Below are 18,933 nucleotides of genomic sequence, written 5' to 3' on the forward strand. Positions count from 1 at the left end.
ACCTATATAGTGACGAAGCTAGAAATATTTGTTGAGGGGAGGGACCAAGTTAAGTAACATATGTTCAAGGAGCAAGAAGTATAAATTTTAGAATAAAATATGATTAAATATGATATAGAATACTTTATTTTTTTAATTATAATTAATTTATGAGTATTAAACAAACTAGGTATACTATTTTTGAAAAATATTGGGGGGCGATGGACCACACTTATTTATATGCATACCTTTGCCCCCTGTAAATATATCTTGTTCCTTTTTCTACTTTCGAATTTGTTAGATTGTTGAAAATTATATTTGCTTTTTTTGCTATGTTGATGCTACTGAAACCAAACTGCTAGCATTAGTTATTGCTAGCGGCATGTAAGTATAAACAAGTTTAATTTGGTTAAGAAAAATAATTTAATTTAGAAAAGCATCAAATCCTAAAACATAAATAATAAATTCCCGAGTAAATAAATGTATAACTTAATCTCTTAAAAAGAACTTTTATGCAATTGACACATACATATATTCATGAAAATCATCTAATTAGATTACATTATCTTCATTCATCAACTTGAATAAAAAGAAATTAAACACCGACATATATGATCAAACATAAAGAATAAACCCACAGCTTTTGGTTATTCACCTTTTCCCTAAATTAGAAATATCCTCAAGGAAAGAGCAAACATTTCTCTAATTTGAGAATATTGGATTAAAAAGATATTAAAGTTAAAGCTTCCAATTAGTAAAAGAATTATAAATAATGAAAAAGAAATATGTCCACATCATTAACAACCAATTTACTTTTATTTTTTGCATTTTCTGTTTTTCTGTTTTTTTTCTTTTTTATTATTTTGGTCAGAAAAGTAGTGACTTCTTTTCAAGTGAGCTTCTCTAAAAAATGAGTCAGATTTGTACAAAAAAAGATGCACATATTCTATGCCAAAAATGTCATAGAAGAAATTTGTAATTAAACCACCATAAAATGGAAAAGAGCAAAAGACATCAATTATTTTCATGATAAAGGTCACCTTTTTATATTATGTACTATATTCATATTTTTTATATATGTACAGTACTTATTCTTATCATACTAAAACTGAGTCCCACAAAATGTACCACAAAAATATTTGTTCGATTTACATAGACTACATGAGAGTCAATGAGCTTGGGCCTCACCATTCAATCACTTCATTCAAAAATTATTATTATTATTATTATTATTATTATTATTATTATTAACCATACATATATTTATGAGGCTGGAAGACAAATGTGGTTCATCAATAGTTGCTAACAGTAGACGACAGACGAAGAACAAAAGTGAACCTCAAACTTGAAGAATACCAATGATAGTGGGGTTGATCGACCCCGATCCCATCTGGATCCGATGTTAATGTATATAGTCCATACATAACATTATATGATTATATCCCATTTGTTCATTTATTTATATATAATAAAGTGGTGAAATTGAATGTTATGATACGACAACATTAAACTAATAAAAGAACCCTATGTAGTTTGAATAAAAATGATATGTTTGGGGTTGGTAGTGTAATAAATGATGGAATTATTGGGGAGAAAGGGGAATAAATATTGTAACATTCCATTTTAGACAGGTACATCATTCCTCTTTCCAAGCCCTTAAAATAACCGACAGCTTAACATTTTTTCTCTAATTTTCTGACACTAAAATCCCACCAAGCATGCAATATAAGACTATTTACACTTCATCAACATACACAAAAACACACGCACACACGTATGCATAACCTATATAATATTGACATCTTTATTTCGAACTCGCATATTAAGAAAATTGTGTTTTTTATGAAAAATAATAAAGTCAAATAAACTTGAGCAACTTTCTCTATATAAAAAAAGTTGGTTAAAACAAGTCGCTTATAATCTGACAGTCTAAAATGATATACACTCTACTAATAATAGAAAAAAAGTATTAATTATTACAAAAAAACTTTAAGATAATTAAAAAAGGAAAGTACACATGTCTTCAAAGATCATTTAATATATGTTAAATAAAAGTGAAGGAATATGGAAATAAAACATCTCTACAATGTGAAACGGTACAAATTGAGAACGCTAGTAAATACAATCAACAACGAATTCAGTAAATAGAATCCGTATGGTCAGACACAATAAACAAGGTAGTCCCCAACACCTGAAGGTAGAGACAGCGCGACAGCTCGAAAGGCCGGAATTCTCCGAGCCGGCAAGTGGGTCGGTTCACCCGACCCCACCTGGATCCACCACTAAGTACAACCAACTCCAACCCAAGATTTTTTTCCAAAAAAAAAAAAAAAAAAAAAAAAAACCCAAGATTTTTTTCCCACTCTCCTCATCATGACGTACCTCTAATAAAACCCAAAACCAAAAAAAATGAACCTACCCTAAATTAATTCAATGCAATGTTTGTGTATTTATGATGAGCGGATCCGTTTCAACCGCCGCGGCGGCGGTATGATCATTTCCGCAAACACTAATCACCGCCAGCTCTGCCGCGCAGACCGGCAGAATGTTATTTTGCGCGGCGGCGGTGGCAGAGGTGGAGGCAGCGAGGGCTTCCGCCCTCGCAACCTGCGCCCTCCAGTCTGTGCGCCCGAGCACGACCAGCATCAGCACGGCGCACGAGGCCTGCGCCGCGAGCAGCCCGAGCCACAGCCCCGGGAAACCACGGCGGAGCCAGAACCCCATCACGAACGCCGCCGGCATCCCGACCAGGTAAAACGAGCCCAAATTGATATTCGCCCCAACCGTCGGCCGCGCGCTGCCGCGCAGCACGCCGCAGCCGGTCGTCTGTGGGCAGTTCCCAAGCTCGCAAATCCCGGCGATCGGCAATGCCGCCGCCGTCAGCTCCAAAATTCCGGCGTCGTTCGTGAAAAGCCTCCCCCATTTTCCCCTCATCAAAATCGCGAAAACCATCGCCGCCACCCCCATCGCCGCAGCGCAGAGAAGGGCCACCGCCGCCGCGAGCCTGGCCCGCGCCGGCCGCCCGGCCCCGAGCTCGTTCCCGACTCGAATCGAAACCCCGAGGCTCAACGAAGAAGGAAAAACATAAATCAAAGATGTCGTCTGTATCAAAATCCCCATGGAAGCAATCGTCGCCTTCGGATTCGGCAGCAAACCACATAGAATTATCATGAGCTCGTACCACCACCACTCCAAACACACAGACACACACGTCGGCACGGCCAGCCCCACCAGCGCCGACCAGCCGCGCAAGCAGTCCCGGCTGGGGCCCACCCAGGAATCCTCGTAAACGCCGGAAAAGTAAACATAGGCGCAGAGCAAAACCACGAGGTTGAGATTGGTGAGCGCCATCGCCAGCGCCACTCCGGCCACCCCCATCGAGAAATACTCGACCAGGAGGTAGTTCAGAGGGACGTGGAAGAAAACAGAAGCAAACGAACAATAGCTGACAGGCAATGTGATACCCTGGCACCGGAGATAGATCCGGAGAGGGTGGAGAAACGCGAGGAAAAAGAGGTCGGGGATTGCGTAGACGATGAATGTGTGAGCCACGGACGATATCTCCTCATCCTGGTTGCACCAAAGTAGAATGGTCCTCATGTTGAGCCACATCACTGTGATGGGGACCGCGGCGGCAAGGAGGAGGAGGATGGTGCGGTGGAGAGTCAGGCCCAGGACCTTCATCTGCTTCGCACCGCACGCTTGGCTGGCGATGGGCTCCATACCCATCGCTAGACCAGAGATGACGGAGTAGCCGGTGATGTTGGCTACTCCGATGGACAGGGAGCCCCCGGCGAGCTCCAGCTCGCCGATGTAGCCCAGGAAGAGCATTGAGATCATGGCCCTTGAGTAGAGGATTAGCCCTGTCATGGCTGTGGGGCATGAGATTTTGCCTATCTCCTTCATTTCTTCAAGTACCTAATTTTCATCAAAAAACATTATTTTATGATCATGGTGTGTGACATGTGTTATGAATTTTCTTTTTTCTTTTTTCTTTTTGATTTTGAATGTACCTCAGACATGCTAGGCCATCGAAGAAGGTCGTCGTCAGCATTGGAATAATCAGCATCCATGGTCTTGATGGGGTTTATGAAGTGGTTTTTATTGGAGGGAGAGAGGAAGGAGGAAGGGGAAGAGGGCTTGGGATTGCACATACCTTCTTCTTTTTTTTCTTCTTTTTTTTGTTGTTTATTTTCTTCACTACAAAATGATATAGTGCTAAAGTTTGGGAGGGGGACTATAGTTGAAGCAAATAAAAAAATGGACAAATTTTTTGGGTTGGTGTAGGATGTTTGGTTTTTGCAAAACTTGATGGGGGGAATGCAAACATTCATTGTCTATATATACATAAACAAGAATCGATATGCTTATGATACGTGTTGGAAAATGAAGAATGCTATGAAAAAGCCACTTAGCTACAATATGTTTTTTTGGGGGTGGCTATCTCCACTTTTCATTACTTTTTTCATCGTACAAAAAATAAAAAAAATTGACAATAAAAATTTTCATGGTGTTTGTGGTGAAATAAAAAATTGACGTCTGTTAGTGAGGAAATGCTCAAAATTATCACTATTATAGCTAAGTAGATTAATTAAATAATGCATGAATATGATTGGTGGAAACGGCATTGTTTTGAGCCAAGAATTAGTTTTTAGGTAATCTTTCTCCTCTTTTGGGTATTTATGGTGTATGGTGGGATTTCTGTAGCTTAATCGCCTCTCTCACTAAAGATAAGAAAGAAAAACATGGAGAATAAAAAGATATATTATCTTTAATGCTAAGTGGAAAAGGGTGAATGGGATTGACAAGTAATCCAAATTCAATTCCCTCACTATAGCTAGTTGTGTTGAAGTGACATAGCATCAATATGTGGCTTATCCAGAATTTTTAATTTAGAGGCGAGTTGAGTCGTAGCTACTGACGAAAATGACTTTCCTTGTCTTTTGTTCCTTCTTTTCGTCTCTCTCCCTTTACTTTTTGTTATGGATATTGGATAAATGAGCTATTGACAGGGCAAGCGAGCTATGTGATGAGGTCTTCGGGTTTTTCAAGAGTATTCAGTAAGTAATTTTCAATTAAAATTATAAATTTATGAATTTATTCCATGTTGCTACTTTAATCAAATGACTACTTCATTTCTATATCTATGTTATTCTTCTTTGTTGTAAGATTACTATTTTTAGAAATTTGTTAAGTTTTTGTAAATTGATTTCAGTTTTAAAGAAATGTTGTTAAGTAGATTATGAAATGTCTTCAACGTAAAATGTGTTGATTCGCAATGGAGAAGCGGGCTATGGATAAATGAGCAATGAATTGTGGATATTAGATAATTAATGAGTTGTGGATAATTGACTATTGTGAAAATTTAATTTATCCATTTACAAACAAAAAAACACACATAGTGGGAGGGGTGTTACGTTTTTTCTTCACAGTCCATGTGATGTACCGCAGTCGGAGCTGTCCATGGCCGGTTTCTCACAGCCAAACACACCTTAGGGCATCATTAACCCCGTCCCCATTTCCGGCCCCAAGTCCCCTCCACGTCATCATTCCTCTACAGTTGCGGCCCAGACCCCAACTGCTGTAACCCTGCAGGTTGCGGCCCGGGCCGCAACTAATAAATGACACTATTCACAACTTCAACCTATTTTATTCGTAAATGCAATACGTTGAACAATTCAAACCGGGAAAATACATTGTTCAGTCGAAAAAAGAAAATTACAAATCCTAGAAAAAAAATACAATCCTAGAGAAAAAAAATTACAAATCCTAAAAAAAAAATATTAAATCCTAAAAAATAAAAATTACTCGTCCTAGAAAAAATATTGAAATAATTTAGAGGATAGAAATGGAGAAATTGGTGGAAGAATATTGAAGAAATGGGTATAAATGGACAAAAAAATAAAAAAAAAATACATTTTGGGGGTTTGCGGCCCGTCCCGCACCGTGTAACCCTAGGCCGGGCCGGGCCGCGGGATGCTCACCAGGCCGGGAACGCGGCCCCGGGAGCGGCCTGGGCCGTGACTCGCCTCCGTGTAACGCATGGGACGGGCCGGGACTCGCGATTTGCGGCCCGGCCCCTAGCGTTACCGATGCTCTTAGCTACTTTGCCCAATTTGAGAGGCACAACTTCATCCATAAATCACTATGAGGTCCCATCTCATTTCTGGCTGTGTTTTTCTCATCTAATTAACTTCTCTTTTATATATGTCTATATAATTTGTAGATGAATCCATATACATAATTAAATATCATGCCCTTTTATGATAGAAATCGGTTTTAAGCTGACATCGTAGAAATATGTACATCGGTAGTAGCTACGAGATTGACTAAGAAATTACTCCCTCCGTCCCGGACTACTCGCACATTTCCTTTTCGGCACGGAGATTAAGGAATAAGTGTATAGCAAAGTCAACAATTGCGGCTGTAGGTGATAATTTTTACTAAAAATGGAAAGAGTGCAAATAACTTGGGACGCCCAGAAATGAAATAAGTGCAAGTAGTCCGGGACGGAGGGAGTACATCGGTAGTAGCTACGAGATTGACTAAGAAAATATGTATTTAAATGTTATCTGCTAAATGGTAAAGTCTGAATGGACTAAGAGTAAATAAATACATGATTGTGATCTCAAAGTCAGAATCGACTAAAAGCACATAATTTTACATATGCATAATCTTTTAGTAATGTGCGAAACCCGAATTTAACCAGATTTGGCTGACGTGCATGCTATAATCATCGCATGGAAAATGAGGGACATGATGATTACCCACCTAAGACGGAACAACCAATCTCAATCAACAAGGATGTCTTAACATCTAATTAGATTATATGAATTGAATTCCTAGTATTGGGGAGAAGCCCATGGATATCAAATGCTTCCAAAAATAAACAAAAAGGGGGTTTGCAATAAAAATGAAATTAATTAATATGGATGAGCAAGTTATGGGGTGGGGGAAAGGGACCACTATGATTATGATATAGTATGATTTATTTAAATAATAAAAAAATTGAAAAAATTGGGTGTGTGAATATTAACCGGCAAGACTGGTTGAGAGGAAACAGAATCTCAAATGAAATTGGTAAGTCCAAAATCCCAATCAAATAAAATTAGATATATCCATTTAAAAACACACCAAAAACAACAAAAAATGCCTAAAAGTGGGGGCACCCTCTGCCCTCTCTGTCACACTCTGGCGACATGCACTTTATAATAATCGCTCTGTTCTATTAATTCACACGCACCACTCTCAGACTCTGAGAACTAAATTACAACATGCAAATTTTCAGTAATAATTTTTTTTATTCTTATTTTTATTTATTTTGGATGGAATTATTATCATCTCGAAACATCCCTGGCCTCGTGTTTCCAGCTTGATCTTTTTTCCCTGCACAAAAAAGATCTCCACCCGGAAAAACTACCACATGTATATATGTATGTGTAGTGATGCCATGTCACGGTATTTTTGTTCGTGTACAATAGCCTGCAAATCGCATTGGATAACGGGGCTGGTTTGCTGGGTTGTTATCGTTGTGTGACGGACCAAGACTTGTATGAACCTTTGTTTGTGTCTAGCAACGTCGAATCGTATTGGATAACGTTTTTCATGTGAGAGGGTGATGCGTGATTTTCTTTTATTCAGGGGCTTATCGTTATGTGATGGGCCAACATTAATGTTAGTGACAAATATTATAGCTCCAACGAGACCATATGACTTTTGTTCATGTGCTATGCAGTACAACGATAGACTACAAATTGTAATGGATAATGATTTTTCTACGGTTGGCAAATGATTCACTTTTTCGTGGAGGTACCGTTGTTTGACGGGTCATCACTAAATGTCAATGGCTCATATTATAGCCACAATAAGACCATATGACCTTTGTTCATGTGCAATAGTCTGCAAATCACATTGAATAATTTTTTTTTAGAATTTGCGCATGACTAATGTGTGTTTGGACCATTATGTGTCCAAGCACCGGATAAACCCATGTTTATAGCCTTCAAACCACACTGGATATAAACCTCAATAAACTGCAAATCGCACTAAATAACGATAAATGTGCAAATCAGACTTAGACTCCTTAGAGAAGTCATTAACAAAGTTAAAACTTGAAACCTTTAGAGTTAGAAAATACTCACTCTCTACTACTATTGAAACATCCCAAAAGTGGACATTTTTTCACCTTTTTTGTGAAGTAAGAGAGACAGGGAATTTGGTGTAATAAAAATGGTAAGTGGGGTTCACCAAATGGCTCTTAACCTTTGATTTTAGTTTTTAAAAATAGACAAAATTCTGTATAATAAAAAGAAGAAGGGTGTCTCTCTTGAGTCCACCAAATAAATTGATATGCACCCACTATTATATTCTTTAGCAGAGTGCCTGAGGAATTTAAGCATCACAATATGCATTGTTTCACTAAACAAAACATCAATATACAGTGTAAGAATAATTGGAAATTCCACCACCTAGTGAAGCAATGTATGTCAATAAAGGCAACAAGTATCAACTGTTGATGTCTGGCCTCCTCATGATCCCTTCTCGTATTCAAGAGCGTCTGGCGCATTAGGGCGATGAGGTAAAAATACGGGCCACACTCACAGGTGTCATATTTGACCAGAAAGATAAATAAACAAAACATGATTTTAACTCTATAGTTTCAAACTGAAGTCACTTTTCTTGCGCAACCACCTAGGTGTGATTCCGAACGAGAGCCACATGCACGTGCTTTTAACAACTCTACTAGTACGTAGGAGATGTATGACCAAATGCATTAGGTGATTTTTTCCGAATGCCAAATGCCAAAAATAAAAAAATAAAAAAAGTAAAAAACATATTTTTTTGTTCATGAATATGGAAACTTTGGAAATTGGTAATGTCCTAAAACAAAAGGATGGTCAATGTTTTTTGTGTATAGTATGTAACAAAGAATCAGAAGGAGGCAAAATACCCTTTTTTCAGATACTGATAATGCAATAAGCATAAGAATTTATTCCAAAGCTAGCTAAAGGAATGCTGAAAAGGTAGAATTTTCACAAAAATTTAGCTCCATGCTTTCTGAAGACAAGGGTATGGAAGCTCGTATTCGATTAGGCGACGCGCAGTTGGTGGATTTGCAGCCACCAACAGCGAAAATTCAATGGAGATAAGGAAAAAAAAGGGAAATGGAAAAGGAAAATCACTGAACCAGCTCATGGAGCAAATTGCATGAGATTCCATGGTTACATCAAGTTAATGGGCAGCAAATTCCTGTGGAAAATGATGTGTTTTTTCGCATCCGGGAATCAATCCTGCTGCTTATCTTAATAGTTAAACGTGTTGGAAAATAGAATCGAAATGCAGAAAAATGTACGGTGATGAGGTTTAGGACAACGTCGTGTTAGCTTCTTCGCGAAGTTTAGGACTAGTTTAGAGTGAGGTTATGTTAAACAAACGAGCAGTTCGGCCTAAAAGGTTATATACGACTAGGACATACGAAGCTCTACGAAGAACATTTGTCTGTATTGATCATGGGTTTATGTAAAGGATTCTCGGTATTTTTCTGGAATAGATGGAATCAAGGATTTTGAAATGATGGTGCAAGATTTTTTTTTATTTAGTACAATTGGGTGATGGTGATCACTTAAAAAGAATATCCATCAAAAATATTTTACAGGGATAAGATATGTAGTTTTGCATTCTTACATAGCTCTCACTATGTAGGAGAATTTCACTCAACTCTCTATTGTTTTCTGACAGCACAAGTTATGACTAATTAATCTATATGGGAAATTCACTGAATTTTACACTAAACAAGTATATACTTCACTTTCAAATGATGTAGCATTGAAATCCATTTTTATTGATCGATCCGTGGGAAGATAATGATCGGAATAGGGGACCGAAAGCTATGGAACTTGTGAGTGGGTCTTTGAAATGGTATTTATCGCGAATGATGGAATCATTCGAAAGAATTGAACGAGGAGCCACGTGAGGTGAAAATCTCATGTATGGTTTTCTCATAGACTTGCGAGGTTAAGGAAGACTTGAAATAGAACCTCGCTCGTAGAGTAAATCATCGCACCTACGGTCCAACCATTGGTCATTCTGTTTTTTGTGACGTTTTTAGATGACGAATTGGATGTATTTTTAAGGAACAAATAGATAAAAAAAAACATTTTGAGGCCCATTAGTAAGTATAACAAAAATTTGTTTGTAGCCCACTCTAAACCCCATCATGAAATGTTTTGGGTGTTAAATTTTAATTTATATTTCATATCAATATATCATCTACCACTTTCAGGGTCGAAATATCGTAAATAGGATTGAATGGATCAGTTAATCAACTACGCCTTTGGATTTTCGAATCTCATTTTGTTCGAATTTAATAAGAACATGGAGTAGCATTTTTCATTGTATATTGGTTAAAAGGGCTACTTTTTCAGGCTTTTATATTATTCAAATTGGGCTTTAATAAATTCTATAGTGAAGTAAGAAATTGGGCTTTTATATATAGATCTACACTATCAATCTTTATCCTGATGAGCTAAATGAGATAATTTAAATAATGGGTTACAAGGAGCTTGTTATATTGGTAACTCCTTCTTAAATTGCTAACTATAATTAAATTATAGATATTGGATTATTAAATCAAGGCACAAGATCATTCATCCACGAATATCAATACGATGCACAAAAAAATATCAATTAGAGGTATTAATGTTCATTAACAAAAAGTTAGTTATAACTCACTTTTAAAAAATATCTCAAAAATTTAAATAATTATAATTATCTCAATTTATATTTTTTTTACACAAAATATATCAAATTAAAGATAATTTTATAAGGATTCTAACGAGATCTCACTTGTATATGTTCAGATGTCAAAATTTGATAATATTTAGTTTTATGTCAATATAACTAACAAAATATGTCAACTTAATACATGTAAAATGTCAATAGGAAACTGTGTTGATATATTCAAAGCATGGTGTTGATATGTTTAATTTACTGTGTTGACATTTTGATCTAAAACTCTAATTTTTTAGAATTTTTATTATTAAAATATAAAAATGAATTTACATGTGGCAATTTATAGACCATTAAACCTTTAAAATCTTATGGTATTAAATTAGTTGTAGTTAGCAATTAAGGGGTGAGTTAGCAATTGATCACACCTCTGGGTTACTGTATAAATTAGATTTAGGGATTTTTATCTATACAAGTTACGTTATATTATGAAGTGAATATACCAAATTAAAATAAAATAAAATAAAAATAAACTATAACCCACTTTAATTAGGAGAGAGTTGAACTATAAACACCTTTTAACAAAATCATTTAGTATCTCGACTTTGTCGCTTAAACTAGACGTCACCTGATAACTCGAAATTGCAAATTGAGATATGTAATTAAATTTCACCTAAACTTTCAACTGTAATCAAATTTATTTCCGATATTGACATAAAGTTTTGATGATGCATCTAAACTGCAAATTGAGATATGGAATTAAATTGTTCGAGTTTATATTGTTGCATGTTTGGCTAACAAAGCAATGAGGATTCATGGTGTGTTCAGTGGAATGCATAACACTCAACCGAGAAGCTATGAAGTTTGAAAAGCGGTTGAGGCTAACGGCTACTAGCCGTTGAGTTCTTGTTTAGTTAGTAGAAGTTGTAACTGTTTCAAGTGATCTTCTTGATTACTCTTTAGTTAGCTGTTAGTATAAATAGTAGAAGAGAAGATCTTGTAGTTGTCGATTAAACATTCATTCAGCTCAATAATATCCACGCAAAATTATTCTCTTCAAAAACCCTTTTTCTTTCACTTCTCACAATTAAGCTTCGATTTGTTTCGTTTTGATTGATCAAGCATTTCTACAATTGGCGCCGTCTGTGGGAATTCTTGAAGGTGCTTGATCGTTTTATTATCTCCTTGAAATCTAACATCAAATAAAATTAAATTAGATTTTAAAGTTGATATACAAAATCAATTTTTTCTAAAAACTTAGAATATTATGTATCAGTTACCCTATTATTGTACCAACAACTTTTGCAAAAATAATTCTACTTTGGTGTAAGTGGTTGAAAAGTACTTCAAATTATACTAGTAGATCATTTCAAGAAATTTTCTTTTCACATCTAATAAGACAATAAAAAATGAGGCTTGATTTAATAAAGATTTTCCTAAAGTTTGATTTATTTATAGTAACAAAATATAACACACACAATGTATGTTGACTTTATTATATTTGTGAAAATTGATTAAATAATTTAAATCAAATACAAAACGTATTTTATTTAGCACAAACAATTTAGCAGTAAAATTTCGTTAGAAAAATGAGAGCTCTGAAACAATCGGCCTTCAAATTTCCCGGCGAAATTCCGGCGGCTCTTGAAGCCTTCGTCGCCGCATACCACCGCCTCTTCACCGTCGTCCGATTGGATTCTGTCGCCTTGATCGCCTCCTTCGCAATGTACTCCGCCGGCACATTTCTCGCAATCACTCTGCCTGCATGTATGTTTCTCTACTACCGGAAAATCAGTAAACCCTTCCTTCGCGCCGCCGATTTGGAGGATACTGGTAAATTATCCTCACTGGATGACGGTAAACTGTTAGCTGTTGTTTTTAATTTCATATTTGATGGAAGGCAAAAAATCGCATGCAAATGCTTTTTTGTGGAGAAATTGGAGTCGTTAATTGTGTTTACGGTGATCAGTGATTAGTGATTAAATAAACCGTTAATTACCTTTTATGCTGCGCCAGAGGAATTCGTGAACGATTTAGCTCACAATTTTGGGGAATTTACTGCGTAACGATAAAGCGTCTGATATTGCTTCATTTTTCCTTTTTATTGTGGTTATAACTGTTCGATTGATCATTGATGTGATGTTGATTTTATTAATGATTTTTTTTTCATGTAGATTGAGTTTGAGTGTGATTGGGATGATATTTTATCAATGAGTTGTAATACGCTTGGAACAATTCATGATTAGCTCCATGTAGCTCACTAGTTAATATCTAAGCCTGTGATAATGTGTGAGGATCGACGAAGCCAAACTCAGTTGCTAAGACGTTCCTCCTCTAACCAATTATTGGTATCTTCAAAAAAACTAGGTGTGAGGATCTTATTGCAAGGGAAATTCCCTTGACCACAAGTTTGCTCTAGTTTTGTGTTTCTTTATTTATGTATGGGATGCTTTGGTCAACCTCTGTATCTTAGGTGGTTCCTGTTGGAAAATATTTGTGTTTATGCATTTTTCGCGGTGTGGTATTCTATACATACAGCAATAGGTTATGTAGGTCGGTTTGAGGCAACCTATGAAGGTGGTTAAGCATGTAAAGAGTCATTACTTTTATCTCTACGCAGGGTCCCCTGCTGTATATTACAGGTGGTTGTTGTTTTACCTTAGCTCGCAAGTAGATAGACTTGTTTTTAGTATTTTACCACTTGCTGAAGCATTAATGTTTCTCTAACGAGGTGTTGACCGCTATATATTTCCTATCTCAGCACACTCTGGAGGAAGCACGAGAGGCATAGTCCCTGCTTCTGATGTTGTGTATGAAGACGCATTTACAATTGATGATGCTGGTTACGCTGAGGAGCTTCAGTTCCAAGAAACACTGATAGCCTCGGAGCTTCAGTTCCAAGAAGCACTGATAGCATCGGAGCTTCAGTTCGATGAAACACTGATAGCCTCACTTTTTGCTTCGGAGTTGGACTATCCATCTTCATCAATGCAAGAGCCTGAACCTATGTTCAATACAGAAATAACGAAGGTTGAGATAGCTGAGGATTCGGGCCAAATCTTTTGTGGGATATGCTTGGAAGACAAAGCGAGCTGGCTAATGTTCGCGAATGACACATGTCAACACTCATTCTGCTACGAATGCACAGCCAGCCACATTGAAGCAAAGATCCAAGAAAAAGGGACAGAGATAGCTTGCCCTGCACCAGGCTGCAGAGCTGAGCTTGACTCTGTTGCTTGTAGGCAAATGATCTCCGATGAGGCCCTTGTTCAGTGGGACGAGGTGCTCTGCATGTCACTCATCCCCGAGTCTGAGACACTGTACTGCCCTTTCCAGGACTGCTCAGCTCTGCTCTTGAATGATTTAGGGGGTGTGATTGAGAAAATAAGATGCATCGAGTGCAAGAGGTGGTTCTGTGGGCAGTGTCGGGTCCCCTGGCACACGGATTTCACGTGCAAAGAGTTCAAGAAGCTGTACGCGAAGAAGGGAGGGAAAGTGGATAAGATAGTGAAGGAGCTCGCAAAGAAGAAGAGATGGCAGAAGTGCCCCAAGTGCAAGATGTACGTGGAGAAAAGCGAGGGATGTATGCACATCACTTGCAGATGTGGATACGAGTTCTGCTACCGATGTGGAGGTAACTGGTCGAGTTCTCATGGCTGCTGCCGCCGCTGGAAATTTTAGGTGCTTCTTCTTCGTATATATAGGGTTTATTATTGGTTTTCATTATCGTAGGTGCTTCTATGGATAAAGATTTTTATGTTAGACGATGGTTAAAAATTTAGAAAAATGTTTGCAGAAATTAGGGAGATTTTTTAATATCAACAATTACAATGATGGTGAATTTCCTCTTTTGTAACACCCTTTACTCGATTATCGAAAAATCGAATATGTGGTGTCATTTCGGACCCGTTTCTACTTGTTTCTTGTATAGTTTCTCCTACACGTTGATCTCTCTACCCTTTTCAGTCACAAGAGTTAAATTTTGGCTAATTACTAGTTGAGTTAACAGATTTATCATATACTACTCCTAACGTAAAAAGATTCTTTCTACTTTATAAGATTTTATTTGTCTGTTATATTTTTATTTTATAGTTAAAATAGTGGGAATAAATCAAATCCCCACTTCTGCAATAGTGGGGTGTAAAATATTCATTTTTTTCAATTACCAGACACCATATCTATCTTCATTACAAATTTATACTATTTCTAAAGCATGATCCTAGTAGTTTGTTGAGTTTTGAGACTGGATTGGTGAACTCTATGACTTAGATTTCTTGTAATTCCTTTGCATTTTATTTTAGTAAATCCCTCTTTGTTCATTCAAATGGGTTACTTGGTGCTTCTCTTGTTGTTCATTCTGAAACTATTGATACCAGAATAGTGATGGTTCCAGAGCCTCGTTTAGTCGATCTTAGGCAACTCTATAGTTCATTACTTTTTGTTGTTTATATTATGAACTGCTTCAGTATTGTTACTAAACTTACTATGCTTCTTTTCATCTTTTTAGCTTCAACATTTCTTAACGCCATAACAAACAAAACTATATTATGATAGAAAGGTCCTCTACCTCCCCCAATGATGATCTTATTCCATAGTCCATGGATAAGGTATAAACTTTTCAAAAGAAAAGAAATGGTATCCATTTATCACCATCTCACTTTGCTCATGTTATCACCAAAGAACCTCCCCTTTTTGTCACCATCATTCACCAATCTCCACCTATATATCTCTTTCCCTTCTTCCAAAACACTCCAAATCCTCTCCCATGGCTTCCAAACACCACCTTCTTCTTCTTTTCCTTTTCCTCATGATCTCAACCTACACTTCTTCCCAAACAATCCCTAATCACAACCAAACCTATTTCTTCACTCTCATGAACAACTACACCAAAGGCAGATCCCTCTCCGATTGGGACTACTCCACCAAAGGAAACAACTTCTGCAGCTACTCCGGCATCACCTGCGACTCCTCCGGCCAAAACATAGTAGGAATCGACATCTCCGGCTGGTCATTATCCGGCGAATTCCCCTCCCAGCTATGCTCCTATCTCCCCAAACTCCGCCTCCTCCGCCTCGGCCACAACAACTTCAACCTCTCCCTCTCCCCGATAACGAATTGCACGTCCCTCGAGGAGTTCAACGCGACCTCGCTCTTCCTCACCGGAAACCTCCCCGACTTCACGCCGTTGAGCTCTCTCAAGGTTCTTGATCTCTCCTACAACCTCTTCTCCGGCGACTTCCCTCTCTCAGTCACAAACCTCACCAATCTCGAAACCCTAAATTTCAATGAAAACCCTACTTTCAACTCATGGCAACTCCCGGAAACCCTAACCAAGCTCACGAGCCTCAAATCCTTGATCCTTTCCACGTGCATGTTGGTGGGCGAGATCCCGACCCTAGTCGGGAACCTCACTTCGCTCGTTGATCTCGAGCTAAGTGGGAACTATCTATCCGGCCGAGTTCCTAGAGAACTCGGCCGGCTAGAGAATCTGGAGCACCTCGAGCTCTACTACAACGAGCTCGAGGGCCAAATCCCTCACGAGATCGGAAACTTGACCAATTTAGTTGACCTAGACATGTCGGTCAACAAGCTGACCGGCGAGATCCCGGCCTCCCTCTGCCGCCTCCCGAAGCTGAGGGTGTTTCAGCTCTACACCAACGCCCTCACCGGAGAAATCCCGCCTGAGATCGCGAACTCCACGACGTTAAACACGCTGTCGCTCTACGAGAACCTCCTCACTGGGGAAGTCCCAAGCGGTCTCGGGAGATCCTCGGTGATCGTGGCGATGGACCTCGCCGAGAATCGGCTCTCTGGAAGGCTGCCGGAGGGACTCTGCAGCGGCGGGAGACTCCACTACCTCCTCATGCTGCAGAACAATTTCTCCGGAGAGATTCCGAAGAGCTATGCTGAGTGTAAGTCGATTGTGAGATTTCGAGTTAGTGATAACAGTCTTGAAGGTGAGATACCAACAGGGGTTTTCTCACTGCCTCTTGCATCGATCATTGATTTAGGGTTTAATAATTTCATTGGATCGATTTCGCAAACTATTGGAAATGCAAGAAATTTGTCACAGCTTTTCTTGGTAGGGAATAGGTTGTCTGGCTCTATCCCTAGAGAGATCTCTCTTGCTACAAATCTTGTCAAGATTGATCTCAGCAACAACCTTCTCTCTGGTGAAATTCCTCATGAAATTGGGGGATTGAGAAACCTCAACATCTTGATGCTGCAGAACAACAAGCTGAATTCTTCGATACCGGAATCGTTATCCTCTTTGAAGTCATTGAATGCTCTTGATCTCTCCAACAATTTCTTGACTGGTGAAATCCCTGAAAGTTTGAGCAAATTGCTTCCAACATCTTTGAATTTCTCAAATAATTTACTCTCTGGTGTGATCCCAACCCCCTTCACAAAGGGAGGTATGTTGGAGAGCTTTCTTGGAAACCCTAACCTTTGCCTACCTTCAAACTTCCATCCATCATCATCACTATCTCAAAATCTCTCAATTTGCTCAGAGAAACCCTATTTCAAGAAAAGGGCAGCGTGTATTTGGACATTAACATCCATTTTGCTAGCAATCTTGATCATTGGGATTGCATTTCTTGCAAAAAAATGGTACACCAAGGAGAAAAAGGTTGTGGAGACCTACGACACCATGTCGAATTCGTTCTTCTCCTACGACATGAAGAGCTTCCATCGGCTGAGCTTCGACCAGCGCGAGATCATGGACGCGATGGTCGAGAAAAACATAGTCGGATACGGGGGTTCAGGCACGGTGTACAAGATTGAGCTCAGCAGTGGGGAAGTAGTCGCGGCGAAGAAGCTGTGGGGCCGGAAATCCACGGCCTCAGAGGAGCAGCTGGTGATGGAGAAGGAGCTCGTGACGGAGGTGGAGACGCTCGGAAGCATTAGGCACAAGAACATAATGAAGCTCTATAGCTATTTGTCGACCCTTGATTGTAGTTTGTTGGTGTATGAATACATGCCAAATGGCAATCTTTGGGAGGCGTTGCATCGGGGGAAAGTGGTGTTGGATTGGCCAATCCGACACCAGATCGCGGTGGGGGTAGCCCAGGGACTGGCCTATCTCCACCACCATCTGATGCCTCCGATCGTGCATAGAGACATCAAGTCGACTAATATACTCTTGGATATTAACTACGAGGCTAAACTTGCGGATTTTGGGATTGCCAAGATCCTTCAAGCAAGAGGGTCCCATGATTCTACCACAAATGTTATTGCAGGGACTTATGGCTACTTAGCGCCAGGTACGTGGTCCGAGTATGTACGAGAACTATGAGAACTCTGCATTGAACTGAATGTTCATCTATTCTGAAATTATAGTTCACACAATAGTTTTTTCAGCTGAACCACATATATATACAATAATGAACTAGTTGAGCTTCATGGCTGGGTGGGGGTTAATTTTATAATTTTCTAGGGTTATTTTAGTAATTTTACACAAACATCACAATTTTATGATAAATTCAATTTTTTCCAACTTTGTTACTCCTCTTTGTTTTAAGATTAATACAGCAGAAATACATAAATTTTGAGATTATTACAAAAAGAAATCTTGCTCTAGGAAGTGTGAAGTGTATGCTTAGATCCCAACGTGAAATATCTAGCTCTGTCACTAATATTATACGACGTGGTATGACAGAGTACGCGTACTCTTCGAGGGCTACTACGAAATGCGACGTGTACAGCTTCGGAGTAGTGCTGCTGGAGCTAGTGACGGGGAAGAAGCCGGTGGAGGCGGCATTTGGGGAGGGCAAGAACATCGTGTCATGGGTGAGGGCGAAGGCGGAGGAGACGGCCGAGGACGGGAGTAGGGAGGTCGTGGACAAGCGAGTGTCGGGATTGTACGAGGACGACATGGTCAAAGTGTTGACCATCGCCCTTCGTTGCACGGGTGGAGCTCCGGCCCTCCGCCCCTCCATGAGCGAGGTGGCGCAGCACCTCATAGAGGCGGACCCTTGCAAATTCAACTGCTGCAAATTTTCCAAAGATGTTAAGGAATTAATGGATGGCCCTACTAAACCAAATGAAAACAATTTTTAATTTTTCTGGTTACAAAAGTTATAGTAATGTCTAAATAGTCACCCCACATATGCACCCATTTCAATTCCTATCTTGTTTGCATATTCATTAGAATTTGGAATCTTGGTTTATGTATATCCATGGACTTCTTTATTAACACAAAAAGGCACTCCAAAGTTATTCTCT

General features: G+C 38.8%; 3 protein-coding genes across 6 annotated transcripts; 2 read left to right on the forward strand and 1 right to left on the reverse strand.

The window, feature by feature from the left end:
- Positions 1–1,984: 1,984 nt before the first annotated feature.
- LOC121753763 (protein DETOXIFICATION 48-like) lies at positions 1,985–4,174 on the reverse strand. The gene is made up of 2 exons (XM_042149013.1): positions 3,993–4,174; positions 1,985–3,897 (listed from the first exon to the last, which is right to left on the reverse strand). The coding sequence occupies exons 1-2, from the start codon at positions 4,131–4,133 to the stop codon at positions 2,410–2,412; spliced, it is 1,629 nt and encodes a 542-aa protein (XP_042004947.1). The 5' UTR covers positions 4,134–4,174; the 3' UTR covers positions 1,985–2,409.
- An 8,105-nt stretch (positions 4,175–12,279) lies between these two features.
- Positions 12,280–14,573, forward strand: LOC121754910 (probable E3 ubiquitin-protein ligase RNF217). Of its 4 annotated transcripts, XM_042150200.1 has the most exons (3): positions 12,280–12,564; positions 13,469–13,569; positions 13,603–14,573. In XM_042150200.1, the coding sequence occupies exons 1-3, from the start codon at positions 12,297–12,299 to the stop codon at positions 14,386–14,388; spliced, it is 1,155 nt and encodes a 384-aa protein (XP_042006134.1). In that variant the 5' UTR covers positions 12,280–12,296; the 3' UTR covers positions 14,389–14,573. The 4 variants fall into 4 exon arrangements, with proteins under 4 accessions (XP_042006134.1, XP_042006132.1, XP_042006133.1 ...); XM_042150198.1 differs by having other exon boundaries at positions 13,469–14,573; XM_042150199.1 differs by having other exon boundaries at positions 12,280–12,540; positions 13,469–14,573.
- An 884-nt stretch (positions 14,574–15,457) lies between these two features.
- On the forward strand, positions 15,458–18,882 carry LOC121755064 (receptor protein-tyrosine kinase CEPR1-like). Its single transcript, XM_042150346.1, has 2 exons — positions 15,458–17,972; positions 18,368–18,882. Exons 1-2 carry the CDS (start codon positions 15,473–15,475, stop codon positions 18,766–18,768), a joined length of 2,901 nt encoding a protein of 966 aa, XP_042006280.1. The 5' UTR covers positions 15,458–15,472; the 3' UTR covers positions 18,769–18,882.
- Positions 18,883–18,933: the final 51 nt, after the last annotated feature.

Source organism: Salvia splendens, chromosome 11 (genome assembly GCF_004379255.2).
Source record: "Salvia splendens isolate huo1 chromosome 11, SspV2, whole genome shotgun sequence".
NCBI classification, from domain to species: Eukaryota; Viridiplantae; Streptophyta; class Magnoliopsida; order Lamiales; family Lamiaceae; genus Salvia; species Salvia splendens.

Excerpts from the sequence above, each read along its gene's own strand:
- LOC121753763 (XM_042149013.1), bottom strand. The coding sequence starts at position 4,133 with ATGTGCAATCCCAAGCCCTCTTCCCCTTCCTCCTTCCTCTCTCCCTCC. Across the intron at positions 3,898-3,992 it reads GATGGCCTAGCATGTCTGAG|GTACTTGAAGAAATGAAGGA; the intron begins GTACATTCAAAA and ends GATGAAAATTAG.
- LOC121755064 (XM_042150346.1), top strand. The coding sequence starts at position 15,473 with ATGGCTTCCAAACACCACCTTCTTCTTCTTTTCCTTTTCCTCATGATC. Across the intron at positions 17,973-18,367 it reads TTATGGCTACTTAGCGCCAG|AGTACGCGTACTCTTCGAGG; the intron begins GTACGTGGTCCG and ends GTGGTATGACAG.
- LOC121754910 (XM_042150198.1), top strand. The coding sequence starts at position 12,297 with ATGAGAGCTCTGAAACAATCGGCCTTCAAATTTCCCGGCGAAATTCCG. Across the intron at positions 12,565-13,468 it reads ATTATCCTCACTGGATGACG|CACACTCTGGAGGAAGCACG; the intron begins GTAAACTGTTAG and ends TTCCTATCTCAG.